Source organism: Heptranchias perlo, chromosome 2 (assembly GCF_035084215.1).
Source record: "Heptranchias perlo isolate sHepPer1 chromosome 2, sHepPer1.hap1, whole genome shotgun sequence".
NCBI classification, from domain to species: domain Eukaryota; kingdom Metazoa; phylum Chordata; class Chondrichthyes; order Hexanchiformes; family Hexanchidae; genus Heptranchias; species Heptranchias perlo.
In genome coordinates, this window is record NC_090326.1 from 28280282 (window position 1) to 28295194 (window position 14913).

General features: G+C 39.5%; 1 protein-coding gene across 3 annotated transcripts in view; it reads right to left on the bottom strand.

Moving 5' to 3' along the window:
* The window catches only part of cdkal1 (CDK5 regulatory subunit associated protein 1-like 1), a 1005231-nt gene that overhangs the window by 875623 nt on the left and 114695 nt on the right, over positions 1-14913 (bottom strand). For all 3 annotated transcript variants that reach the window (XM_068001614.1, XM_068001608.1, XM_068001620.1), the window contains exon 4: positions 4490-4574. In XM_068001614.1, coding sequence (XP_067857715.1) covers positions 4490-4574 — 85 coding nt within the window. The remainder of the gene's footprint in view (positions 1-4489; positions 4575-14913) is intronic.

A 14913-nucleotide genomic window follows, 5' to 3' on the forward strand; every position in this document is an offset into this window, starting at 1 on the left:
TTGCTGATGATACAAAGCTAGGTGGGAAAGTAAGCTCTGAGGAGGATGCAAAGGGGCTACAAAGGGATATAGACAGGCAAAGTGAATGAGCGAGAAGATGGCGGATGGAGTATAACATGGGGAAATGTGAAATTATCCACTTTGGTAAGAAGAATATTTTTTAAAAGGTGAGACACGAAGAAATGTTGGTATTCAAAGGGACTTGGGTGTTCTTGTACATAAATCACAGAAAGTTAACATGCATGTACAGCAAGCAATTAGGAAGGCAAATGGTGTGTCCGCCTTTATTGCAATGGGGTTGGAGTTTAAGAGTAAAGAGGTCTTGCTGCAATTATTTAGGGCCCTGGTGAGACCATACTTGGAGTACTGTGTACAGTTTTGGTCTCCTTACCCAAGGAAGGATATACTTGCCTTAGAGGGGTGCAACGAAGGTTCACTAGATTGATTCTTGGGATGAAAGGGCTTTCTTATGAGGAGAGATTGAGTAAAATGGGCCTATATTCTCTGGAGTTTAGGTGAGAGGTTATCCCATTGAAACGTATAAAATTCTTAGAGGGCATGACAGGGCAGATGCCAAGAGGTTGCTCCCCCTGGCTGGAGAGTCGAGAACTCGGGGTCATAGTCTCAAGATAAGAAATCGGCCATTTAAGACAGAGATGAGGAAAAATTTCTTCACTCAGGAGTTGAGAATCTTTAGAATTCTCTGCCCCAGAGGACTGTGGATGCCCAGTCATTGAGAACATTCAAGATTGAGATTGATAGATTTTTGGACTCTAATGGAATGAAGGGATATGGGGATAGGGCAGGAAAGTGGAGTTGAGGTAGAAGATCAGCCATGATCTTACTGAATGGCGGAGCAGGCTCGAGGGGCCGTATGGCCTGCTCCTGCTCCTATTTCTTATGTTCTCTACCTGTCTGCAACCTTTGACACTGTTGACCACACCATCCTCCTCCAACTCCTCTCCTCCACTGTCCAGCTGGGTAAGACTGCTCTCACCTGTTTCCATTCCTATCTATCCAGTCATAGCAAGAGAATCTTCTATAATGGCTTCTCTTCCCACTCCCGCACTATTACCTCCGGAATCCCACAACGATCAATCCTGGGCCTCCTCCTATTTCTCATCTACATGCTGTCCCTCAGCAACATTATCCGAAAAGACATCACGTTCTACTTGTACGCTGATGACACCCAGCTCTACCTCACTACCACCTCTCTCGACCCCTCTACTGCCTCTGATTGGTCACATTGCTTGTCTGACACCCAGTATTGCACGAGCAGAAATTTCCTCCAATTAAATATTGGAAAGACCAAAGTCATTGTCTTCGGTCCCCACCACAAACTCCGTTCCCTGATATTGTTTGAGGTTGAACCAGACCATTCACAACCTTGGCATCCTATCTGACCCTGAGATGAGCTTCTGATCCCATTACTCGCCAGCATGATGACCACCTACTGCCACCTCCGTAACATCGCCCATCTCCACCCCAGCTTATCTACTGCTGAAACTCCCATCCATGCCTTTGCTACCTCTAGGCTCTTCTATTCCAATGCTCTCCTGGCCAGCCTCCCACCTTGCACCCTCCGTAAATTTGAGCTCATCCATAACTCCTCTGCCCATATCATAATTTGCACTGTCCCATTCACCCATCACCCTGTGCTCGCTGACCTACATTGGCCTCGATTTTCAAATTCTCATCCTTGTTTTCAAATCCCTCCATGACATCGCCCCTCCCTATCTCTGTAACCAGCCCTACAATCTTCTGAGATCTCTGCACTCCTCCAATTCTCGCCTCTTGCGCATCCCCAATTTTCGTCACTCCACCATTGGTGGCCATGCCTACAGCTGCCTAGTTCCTAAGCTCTGAAATTCCCTCCCTAAACCTCTCTCTCCTTTAAAACGTTCCTTAAACCCTCCTTGACCAAGCTTTTGTTCACCTACGCTAATATCTCCTTATATGGTTTGGTGTCAAATTTTTGTTTGATAACGCTCCTGTGAAGCGCCTTAGGATGTTTTACTATGTTAAAGGTGCTATATAGTTAACAAGTTATTAATGTTGTATTGGTTGAGGGATGAATGTTGACCAGGAAATTTTGAGAAGACCCCACAGTACTATTCTTTAAATACAGTGATGGGCCTTTAACATTTAACTGAACAGGCAGAACGTGGTTTTAACGTCTCATGCAAAAGACAGCTCCTCCAATACTGCAGCACTCTCTCTCAGCACTAGCATCAAGCTTAAAAAATACACTCAAGTCCTACAGGACAGTAGTAACAATATGGAATGGGGAGCTAGGACATATATTTTAGTCTTTCCCAGTCCTCCATGACAAATCTATACCTTCAGGCTCCATTAATGAGCTAGGCTGGTTATTCAATCATCGAGTGCCCTGGAATACCACAAACCTGTCTGGTTGAGGTATCGGATTGCAGGGTCTAACTCGGAAGGTTGACTTGGCTCCGAGCGTCCATCATTAATCAAGAACTCAGAGCTCCTCAATCCCCAAAAGACTCCACCTACCTCCCTCCTCCAAAAAGATAGTCACCAGTTGTTGCCTACATAGCAATTACTGCACTAAAAATGCAAACGATTAAATAAATACTTTGAGATGTTTAAGATGCACTTGTGAGTTGACAAAGTCCGGCTGAGCCAAGCTGATCCTTCAGGTGAAACCATAACTTCAATTTTGTACCAAATACATCAAGATCAAATGAGCACTCTAAAAATATTGGCAGCGTCATTAAAAAATCCACACTAAACCAGTGTTAAGTGCTGGCCAGCAGGGCATGGCCACCTATTTTAGGCTTTTTATGGTTGATAATTTTTTCCTGAACAACAAGGGACATAGAGTTGTTGCCCCTTATGAATACTATTAAAGAGCTCAACGAAACTTTAATAAGCGGTGGTGCCATGTTTTGGCAACAAGCGTTCTATGTTTCGATCACATCCAATAGCAATTGTCGACAGACTATTGCATTTTGCTCCATATTTAAACCTTTGGCAGATGCTTGTGTTGATATGCTACCTTAACTATACAGGCACTTTGTTTGTTTTGATTCTGGCAAATCACTATCAATTGGTGCCAACGAATGCACCCAACAACAAATGGAAAAGGAAGGAAATGGAATAGACACAAAATATCCACCTACAGTCCCTGAATTACCAGAGTACTTATGCATATATTATACTGCCAATAGCAACAAATCTGTATCGGTATTAAGTGTTTGAAAATCAGCATCCTTATATCAGGGCTGATGAGATCCACAGAACGTCGCCATCAAACTGTATACAATTGTCGGTTTCAGCAGCACAGCACACCAGAAAATGATAAACGCCATAACTTTGCAATGTGCATAAAGCTAGTTAATTGACTTAGCGCAGCGTGTCCGACTCTCTCAAATTGATAGACCAATACCAATAAGCAGTTTTCTGCACGTGTGAAGGAAGCCGGGCTTTCAAATTTCCTCCAAAACTGGGGTTAGTCAAAGACTACAAACAAATATTCAAGGTGGAATGAATGAGGCAGCATCTTTTAATGCATCTTACTCAAATCAGTAGTGCCTGCAATTGTAGCATAACAGAGTAGGAGACATGACCTCACTTGTATTGTGCGCACCCCATTATGTGGGACTCCGAATTGTCCCAATCTAAACTGCACCGCGAACAAGGCCACCAAAATACTTTCAAGAGATCGGTACCTGGTGTGTGGCCCAGCTAAATAACACCCAGAGTACAAACAGAAAAGAGCGTTGAAACTATTAGCTTTATTTCTGCAGTGAGTTCCAGCCGAATCACTCCAGGTATAAATAGAAGTGAGGCTTCAGGTAGCTTGCCACGTATTTGCCCTATGATATTCAAATTGGGTTTTCAAATACCAACATTCTAAAAAGGTTAACAAGCTTAATGTTTCAATCTTACAACTAAGCAGGAGCAGAACATTTCTAACACAAAAAGGTTTACGGTTTTAAAAGCCATGTATATAGTCTACCTTTTGGAATATTCTTCAGAGGGGAAGAATTGTTTTTTTTATATATATTAATTTTTTTTAATACAGGAGTGTGCATGGAAGATGACCAGATATCAGAATCTTAAAATCCATAATTTCTTCATAAATCTTCCAGGTTTTCAAATTTTAAAAATGCATAGCTGTTGTAGCATGCTTATATGTACATTTTTGCATAACATCTGGTTATTTTTCTTGAACTGTAACATCATACCATCTTTGTTGCAGCTGAGAAACCAAATATTGAAGAGATCTAAAATCTGGTCGATACCAATTACTATTTTTTTTTCTGTTTTAAGATTTGACTATTGCTGTTTTTCCACATTGCTATAAATATAATCTATTTGGAAATTATGAGTAGCAACTGCTACCCTGTCATGTCAAACTTTAATCAACATTAAAATGACAGTTTAATATGAATGAGATGCTAATCAATCTTACAAAATATCTTTCAGAGTCAATTATGATTTTCCTCATTGTACTTACTTAATCGAGTTTCTAAAATGGTCTTCAGCTGGGTTTTTTACAGTACAACTGTTTAGCAGCCACAAATCTGCATCGGAAGAATTTTCTGCAAGTGAAAAGAAAGAACACCGCATTAGAAAATCAAGATTTCTGACCCACTTTAGTACATAAATAAGGTCTTTTCCCTTTTAATCCTTGAATTCAACAACGGTATAGAACATTTCTGGTAACCCATAATAAAATGGAAACAAGAGAAACATAAAATATGTATTTCTAAAACTGCACAAAGGTTTTTTTAAAAAACAGAAATGAATGAATACAAATATTCTTGGCATCAGCCCTTTTGACACCGTAGAAACGAGAAATACAGGCAATACAATTACATGGCACACAAGTTTGGAAACCTTTCACACCCTAATAAAGCAGCTGGGTAACATAAGTCAGTCTTCACCATTAAGTAGTTAGTTGTCATCCTGACAAGTAGTTGACATTTTTTGAGAAATTACCTCAGTGTTACATTATGATTCCCCTGACCAGACACACAATATATGAAGCTCTCAATGTGTACATTATACAGAATATTGTATAAAGCAATTTATTAATCCAACCCCATCATATACATATGTGAACATTCTTAGATCCTGGACCATCTCATTACAATAATCTTCTATTAAAAGCAATTTAAAAGGTATTAAAAACTCCACAGTATATACTTCAAAAAACATATATATTTCCCAGTGCTGATGGCACGACTGAACCGAATGGAAGAGAGAAAGCTTGGGGAGGAAAAACTTAAATCACATACTAATTACTCTGAAGCTGGCCTGAGAAAAGGGAAACATTAGAAAAAAGCAAATAGACTTTTACACTCGAAACAGAAGATTATAGGAGTTTCTGGTGCATATTTGGAGCTTGTTTTTCCCGGAGTTACCCATTAAGACATGTCCTTGCTATTGTATTTCGACAGAGGCCCTCAGTCTCATTTGATGTGTACGTATGCATTAAAAATCCTGCCTCATCCCACCAGTCACCTCATGCATGTCATCTTTCAAATATCTTTGCCAAGACCAGCCAAGTATTTTCCAGCAGAAGCTTATTTGAAGAATATGACTTTCAATGCATACACAGCTGAACAGCTCAGAATAAACTAAATGGGAAAGGTGGCTGCCATCTGCAAATACAGAGTTTAGGGTGGGTGCAAATGAATTAAAATTCTTGACTTAACTTCTCAAAAGTCTAACCAAGATCATAAAACTAAGTCTCCCAAGAATTGGCACTTTTGATTTAAGTAAACAAGATTCTTGTAAATTTGTGGTACGATATACAGGACTTAATAACGGATCTGAACTTCAAAGCAAGAGTGCAAGGATGTAAGCAAGACCACTGATTTCTGGTTTTCATGACCATAAGCTTTGGTTAGTTGTACTCCAGAAATCACAATTTTTCTGGTCTGATGACTTAGTTCCTGCCATTATTCCAACCAATATTCCATGAAATAACCAACAAGGCTATAACTAGTTAGAGGTCTGCAAAATACAATCGAACATTTCTAAAGATATTGTAAATTGCTCACTTTGCCCCAAAGAGTTGTACTGAGCCAAATTTTAACAGCCTACAGCAAAGTTCTTCTGCACTATAAGGTGCAATCAATCCAAACGTTCACCACAACAAAACTCCCCCTGAAAATAATGGGAAAGCAGAACTGCTCCACAAACTACAAACACCACAATACACATTGTGAATATCAAGGATACATGGAGATTACGTCAACACACTAATCCCAATTTTGTGTACAAATGGCTGTTAGAGTACTGTAGCTATGCTTTTGTGGTTTACCAGGTAATTCTAATTAGTTGATGCAATTACTATTTTATATCAGTCCCAGTCCATTACTCTCCATTTAATCAAGGTCTGTCACTAGTCACAAAACCGCTTACAAATTGTCCTCCAGTAAATTGAATATTTTCAGCCATTTTGGTCTTTTTAATCCTCATTTAATTTCAACATTAAACTAATTCCAGTTTATGTTTTAAAGATGCTAGCACATCAAGTTAAAAACAATAAAGCAACACAGATTGTCCTTTAGTAGATCATATGCGGCTGGGAGAGTCAGTAATCCAGTAATTTATTTTTCACCAGTGTATACTGGATTACATTCTACACCAAACTATAATGTATTCAAAATCTTAAATCTTCCTGTGTGCACAACTTCCAGTTGTCAAATTTTTGACAAGCTTTTTTGTCAGTTTTTCCCATTGCAAATTTCTACGTAAACTCATTATGACTAGGCAATGAGGTCACTGAATACTCACAAATCGCTCAAAAAAACATTCTGAAAAATTTGTCATGGACCATTGTTCCTCGGTAAGACATTTCTTGTTCAAAAGGAAGGATTTAAACAATTTTTTTAAAATTGAAAAGTTATATATTTCATAATTACATGTTTCATAATGACATCGTTAATTTTAACCATTTAAATTTTGTGTGTTTTTTAATGCCTTCACTTAAGTTTTTACTTGATTGTTTTGGCCTGGGCTTGGACTTGACATGTTTGCCCAGAGTTGTGACTCTAATTGAATTTGGATTGTACAGTGTACCTAATTGCAAAGAAACCACTGGTATCAGTCAGCTGTAATGAAGGAATATTTTTCTTTAGCTTCTAGCACTTTGCGCTCATTAGCTTTTCTTCAAATAGCTTTGAAACACACGGTCAAATTTCAAAAGCTTTTATTGAGGTAAAATTTGTATCAAGTGTTTCTTTCTTAATGTATGTTTGTGAGAAAATAACACTGTTCTCATTACACACTTGTTGTAGCTTATGTATTCTATAAACTTTGGAAAGTGTATTAAGGTGAGGAGAAAGAGAAAAATAAACAAGACAGAATGAAGTCAGAGAGTGGATAAGAGTGCCTTTCTTTTTTAAATGTTACTTCGACTTGGAAAAGCCAATGAATTATCTCACCTGTGTTTTGTTGACAGTTATAAAAGGTCCATGCTAATCATTTACACCTGTGACAGATTCTAAAATTCTAACATTTAGGAGACAGGAGGAGAAAGAAAGACACAGCGATAGAAAAAGGCAGACAGGCGGTTTCTTTCCTCTTTTAATTTGATTTCTTGTTTTAAACAGTTTGAACTTTGAAAACAAACAAAGCCTCTGAAGGAAACAAATAAGAGAGAGAGCAGGAGGGCGAGGGGAAAAGAGTGAAAGGGGGAAGGGTGAGGCTGAAGTGATCTCTGGCTTCTCACCATCTGCCCTTGGGAGAAGTGTGTGGGAATGAATGAATTGTGGGTTAACGGTGAGGTGAGTGATGGAAGCAAGGGGTTGGGGGAGCGGGGGGTGAGGGAAGTACGAATGATTGGGGGAAGCACAAGTGATTGGAGGAAGCAAGTTGTTGAAGGCCACATTCTTTCCACAACTACCATCCCATATTCAGTCTGCAGTCAATAATGGCTCCTTTCCCTGCCACATCATGGACAGGGATGAAGAAAAGAAAAAGGGAGAGAAAAGCAGACGAGGCCAGAGAGAGAAGCAAAACGGGTTAAGAGAATTGTAGTAGAGCAGAGAATGAGAGACAGAGACAGAAAAATAGTAATGGAGACGAGAAACAGACAAGAGTGGCCATATTCTCTGACTTACCGAGTGAAACACCACAAGAGACCAACTGGTAACATTAAAAATCTTGCGTCTGCTGGAGCATTTCCACTGGCAGGAGAGTGTAATTTAAGTGTGACACATTTACATAGGCAGTTCCATTATAAATTATAATGGAAATATATAAAAATGACAGAATGTATGACTTTAAAATTGGAATAAAAGTATGTTTGTGCGTCATGGTCCCCACTTCATCAGACTGCAATTGGTCTCAACTCCCATATGCAGAACAAGTGTAAGAGCTGGAAGAAAAAAACCAAGGCAGTACAGTCCCACCACTTGCAGGAGGGTATAAGTGCAACGTGGCAAGTTTACATAGGTGTCATTATAAATGTGTACATGGGAACTTATAATGGAAAAAAGTTGACAGGAAGTGTGCAAACGTAACATTTTTTCGCAGGAGATTGACCAGTGTTAGAAATAAATTTCTCGTATCAGCTTGTTGCAGCTAGTTCAGCTAGATGTTCCACCAGAACAACTAGCAGCAACTCCAGATAAATTTACATAGAAAATACAAATACATGTGCTAGGCAACATGATACCATGGCTGAGCACCAACACTATCATGTTACCGGACAGAGAAAAAAATTCATAAAATAAAATATTTGATATTCACATGATTGTCAGATAAAAAACTCAATGTACAGTACTATATACATCAGAGATACATGATGATAGTGCATCACCAGACTTTTTTTTAAAAAGTCAAACAGATCATAATGAGGGAAAGTGAAATCACACTACATACACAATGATGTGGAGATACTGGGGTTGACAATTGTAAACAATTTTACAACACCAAGTTATGGTCCAACAAATTTATTTTAAATTCCACAAGCTTTCGGAGGCTTCCTCCTTCCTCAGGTGAATGGTGTGGAACGATTTCCACACCGTTCACCTGAGGAAGGAGGAAGCCTCCGAAAGCTTGTGGAATTTAAAATAAATTTGTTGGACCATAACTTGGTGTTGTAAAATTGTTTACATACACAATGACCACTAGATGGAGGCTGTGAGCTATTTAATAATATTGTAATACAAAAAGTCAAATTCAAATTAGATACATTTTCAGTACAATGCCTTGGAGGATTTGGACAGTAAGAACCTACTACCTAAGGCACTACTAAACATTATACACCTCCATTAGTTGAAGGGGAGATTATACTACATCATTTATCTTTCACACAAGAAAAACTGGGCCTGCAGTCTGTAACGCAGACGTAATTTAAGTCCACCTCAACTGAAATAGCACATCGCCCACCGAGTCAGGCAGCACGAAGACAGGCTGCACTTTTCAAAGAACATAAATAAGTGGGGTTTTTTATTTACTTGTAACTTTTTCATTTATTCCTGTAGAAAAAACAACATACCAATATTATAATACCAAGAACGGTTAAAATAGACGCATGACATTTTCATGGCATGACAGCAGTCTTGGGGGGAAAAATGAGGCATGTCAGTGTTAAGAGCTTTTAAGCTTTGTTTGGCTCTTATCCAGACTGGTGAATTGGTGTCTTGAGAGAAAACTAACACTTCATCTCTTGTATTGCTGCCCTTACCACACTAACTGAGGTGCAGGGCAAAAATTATTAGCAGCATTGATAAGAGAGAGGAAAAGGGAATTGCTGCAAACTCTTATTCAGCTGAAGAAAAATTGAGAATTGGGGGAGAACAGCAGCAACGACAACTTGCATTTATATAGTGCCTTAATGTTGAAAAATATTCCAAGGCACTTTACAGAGGCATGAGAAAAATTAGACATCAAGCCAAATGGAAACATTAAGAAGAGTGACCAAAAGCTTGATCAAAGCAGTGGGTTTTAAACAGGGTCTTAAAGGAGGAGAGGGAGGTGGAAGCACAGAGGGGTTTTGGGAGGGAATTCCAGAGAATGAGCAGCTGAATGCACAACCACCAATGATGTAGCATAGGAAGAGGATAAGTCCGGAGTCAGAGGAAAGAAGAGTTCGGGGTGGATGATCGTAGGGCTGGAGGAGGTGACAGAGATAATGGAGGGTGGGGTGAGGCCCAAGGACGAGTTTAAACACAGGGATGAGAATTTTACATTTTAGGCATTTAGGGACCAGGTGCTGGATTAAATACTAAATAAATGAAAAAGTCATAGCAAGTAGAATATGCAACCTATGTTTACACCATATGCTCAGATCCTAAAGCAAAATGCAGGCTAATTTGCCTTTTGTTTACATTGTGTTCTATTCTTTAACAATGCCTTCTATAAAAAGACAGAAGCTGGCAGTTACAACCTGATACTAAAAAATCTGTTGAAAGGTTTACCTTGTCTTTCAGTTAACTGCCAATCATTTAGTTGTATAACACCCGTGGTCTCCCCCAAGCATCGGGGTGGAGAGCAGTCATGCAAATGATAAGTAAAAAGACAGAAAAAGAATGTGCCAGCAATGCATGATACTCAAAATTTTTGTAAATGGTCTGTGGTAAAATGTTTCTCAGAGTAACTATTTTACAATCAATTTCTAGTGAATACTTGATCAACACACCTATTAAATGGATAAAAACTGAAAATCCCAAACAATTTCTTATCAAACACCTTCTACTCAACTTTTGCGAACAGAAATTCATAATCAGTATAATTCTCTTTGTCCAAGATTTACTGCCTATCACCTTCCACGTAACATCTTGCAGGACTTGCAATACTGCTACCAAATTCAATTTTACATAGGACGTACAAGATCGCAAAAAACCATTGCATTCCATCTGGCATGTATCAGTGTTCAAGAAATATCATATTCTTCAATGTATCTCAAACTCCTCTACCAATGTTTTCGCTAGATGCTTATCAAACTTTCTCTCAAATTTGCTGATACAATCAGCCCCCACTGCCTCCCTTGGGAGCCCATTCCATACATACACCAAATTAATGGCGTGAAACAGATCACATTTCTAAAATGTCAGGCCACAACTGTTGATTATTCAATGTGATTTGGAAACGGAGTGGAGACTGTGCCATCTCCTGGCATAGAGATGTCGGACAAAAATAAAAAAGGGTTGTCCTGGCTTGGGAATAATCCATGCCAACTGATAGCCAGTCGAAGGGAACACTTTGCAAAGGTCTGAAAGCAGGCTGTCCTTTCTCTCACCAGAAGAAGTAGGTGTCCAGTGCACCGATGAAGATGGATCACTGACCTCAAAAATAAAATTTAATGAGTAAAAATATCAATTTTCCAAAAATCTCCCAATATGCTTCTCACCATACAAGAAATTGCACACAAGGCATTTTTGCATTTTGAACAATAATAAATGACCACTTTTCAAATGTGAGCATTCAGTAGGAAAACCAATATTTATTTCATACAAATGGACTCTATTTCCAATATTTGCAATATGTAGCAATCTAATGAGTACAAAAGACCAGCTGGTTTCCAGTCCTTTATATAAATGGCAGGGTACAATAGGCTGCACTAGGGCCATTCATAATTGTCATTTATTACTAGACAGTACCGGAAGGGAGGGGGCTTAAGAGAAATGGTGCTTAATGCTGCAAACCCACTATTTAAAGACAATCATTCCAGTGAGTGGCAGAACATGGATTCAATCCCACCACTTTCTCCCACCTATCACTTAAGTTCCTAATCTCTTGAATCAGATCGAATCAGATCATTCAGTGCTAAAATGCAGTTTACAATTGAAGTTTTTAACAGTGGTTCTGTTACTTTAATTTCAAGCCCTGATTCTGTTGTTTTATAGTATTTCTACTGGAGAATCAAACCACTTATCTAGCCCGTGCTCTCTCTGTTTGAGCTGTGACAGCCGTGGCTCAGTTGGTAGCAATCCTGCCTCTGAGTCAGAAGGTTAAGGGTACAAGTCCCATTCCAGAGACTTGAGCACAAAATCCAGGCTGACACTCCAGTGCAGTACTGAGGGAGCACTGCACTGTTGGAGGTGCAGTCTTTGGGATGAGGTGTAAAACTTCCTCCCTCAAATAGGATCCCTTTCAATGCCAGACCACTGCGGTAATCTCACCCAAAGGGATCGTCCCAATACATCCTGGAGCGGATCTACTGAAGAGAGTGGAGGACTAGACTTCAAAATGATCTGAAGGCCATTCTGGCGAAAACCAGCTTTTGGAAACCATTGACAGTCCCAGCTGCTCGCGTGGTTTCTTGGGGTCAGGCAGCTTTAGGGGTACCTTGAGACCAGTTTGAAGCTGTGGCCCCCCAGTCTTGGCAGAGAAAGTCTCCAAAATACACAGAGGTACATGCTGCAACAGCCAAAACAGCCTGGCTGGAATAAGGACCCAGCGTCAATGGTCTCCACAACATCAAGAAAAAAAGACTTTTTTCCCCAAATTGTCACAGAAATTTCAGATGAGTATCATTTTCTAATATAAAAAGCACTTTGTGTAAAAAGATCTCACTCCAACGTCTTTCCTCCCCTTTAAACAGAATATGCCTCTTAATATTTCACCATGGCCATTGTTTAGAATATGACTGAAGTGAGCAGGCTGGAGCTTTCTTGGTCAATCCCATTCCCTAATCCACACAGGTTATGGTGGCAGATGCAACTGATTTACCTATCACTTCGGATAACTAGGAAACAGAGTAAGCAGAAAAAAGACTTCCATTTATATAGCACCTTTTACAACCTCTCAGGACATCCCAAAGCACTTTACAGCCAATGAAGTGTAGTCACTGTTGTAATGTAGGAAACGCAGGAGCCAATTTGCGCACACACAGAAATGTGATAATGACCAGATAATCTGTTTTTAGTGATGTTGGTTGAAGGTTAAATGTTGGCCAGGACACCGGGGATAACTCCTCTGTTCTTCTGCAAAATAATGCTATGGGATCTTTTACGTCCATCTAAGAGGGCAGACATTGGTTTTACACCTCATCCCAAAGACGGCGCCTCCAACAGTGCAGTGCTCCCTCAGTACTGCACGGAGTGTCAGCCTAGATTTTGTGCTCAAGTCTCTGGAATGGGCCTTGTACCCATAAGCGTCCGACTCAGAGGCAGGATTGCTACCAACTGAGCCACGGCTGACTCAGCTCAAACATAGAGAGCACTGGCTAGATATGGGGTTTGATTCTCCAGTAGAAATACCATAAAACAACAGAATTAGGGCTTGAAATTAAAGCAACAGAACCACTGGTTAGCAGGACCAATATTTGTCAGAAACCTCTGGTTTGTAAAAAGTGGAGAAGAGGAACTACTTCATATAGTGAAGTGTGTAGTAGTTCGAAGTAATTTTGAAATCTCTCAAAATTTACCCTAGCAGTTGCTAAGAATAGAGTAATGTCTTTAGAATCTGTACTGGAGTGCTAATGAGCAAGCATAGAGCCTTTGCAAAGCCTAAAGCATATGCCAACAACCCTGAATCATCTGTTGAACTCTGTGGTTCAACTACCACATATAAAAGGGGCAGAGTTCCAGGCGACAACTCAGTCTAGGAGGAAATTCCGCAGGCATACTCACTGGTCCCCTATTCTAGAAAATAAAAATGTACTTATTGTACTTTATACACATTTTTGGAGCTGTTTGTAAAACTCCTGCAAAAATAGTTGCCTGCATGTGGGAGCAGTTGATGGGAGTTGTATTCATTGGCTGATCAATCATACCAGTCACATTCCCACTCTCACTGGGCCGCTGTTAAACATAATGGTCTCTATCGAGCAAACCAGTGTGAATTTTGAACCCTGATTAAATGCTTCCTTCATGAGGATGGAGTATAAATAAAAACATAGGTCATAGCAGCCAGTAAAAAGAGGTTACTTCCACCTTCAAACATAATCACTGAACAACATAAACAGATTCCAATGCAGAGATTCCATTAATGAATAATAATCCACCACAATAATGAGATTATGCTCATGGTTCCCAGCTCCTTCAATAAGTTCCAAGTACAATACGTACCTTAACAGCACTTTGGTTCACTATTTTGAACTTCTAATTAACAATGAATAAAATTGAATTCTACCTGTACTGTCACAAGTAGTGAAACCTGCCTATCTAGTAAGGCTGATGCGTCAATCAGGGGCTCCCAGTCAAGAGTGGTGCATGCAGGGAGTGCTGATCCATAAACCACAGGCCAGCATAATATGATTTTTCTTCCCATTAATTTAGATGGGTGTGCTTGAGTGGAGAACTCAGTCTTAATAAATCAATGCATCACGACAACTAACTGATAGTTCAGCAAATATTCACATTATTCTCAATTTCTCACTGTATTCAAATAAATATAGTTACCCCACTTTCAGAGTCAGCCAAGCACATCGGAAGTTTAGAAAGTGGAAGATTTATCTTTCTTTGGCTATCTCTGAAATAGCTCAAACAACAGCATTGTAATAAAAAGTAATATGCACATACAATTTCATACTATTGAGAGAAACAGGTGACTTTGAACCTATGACTCCAAAAGCTATTGGGTAACAATCTTGGCGACGTAGACATAACCAACTCAGCAGAAACACGAGTTGATCTTCAAGGTAAAACTGCATTTGTAGGGACTGACAATTCCATGGTGAACCCTAAGACAGATAAGCAGCAGAAGCATCATCAAGAAAGGTGGGAAACAGAAAGCAGGAAACTACAAGCCAGTTAGCTTAACATTTGTCATAGGGAAAATGCTAGAATCTATTATTAAGGAGGTTATAGAAGAGCACTTAGAAAATCTCAACGCAATCAGGCAGAGTCAACAAGGCTTTGTGAAAGAGAAATCATGTTTGTCTAATTTATTAGAGTTCTCTGAGGAAGTAACAAGCAACGTGGATAAAAGGGATCCTGTGGATGTGGTGTACTTGGATTTCGAGAAGGCTTTTGA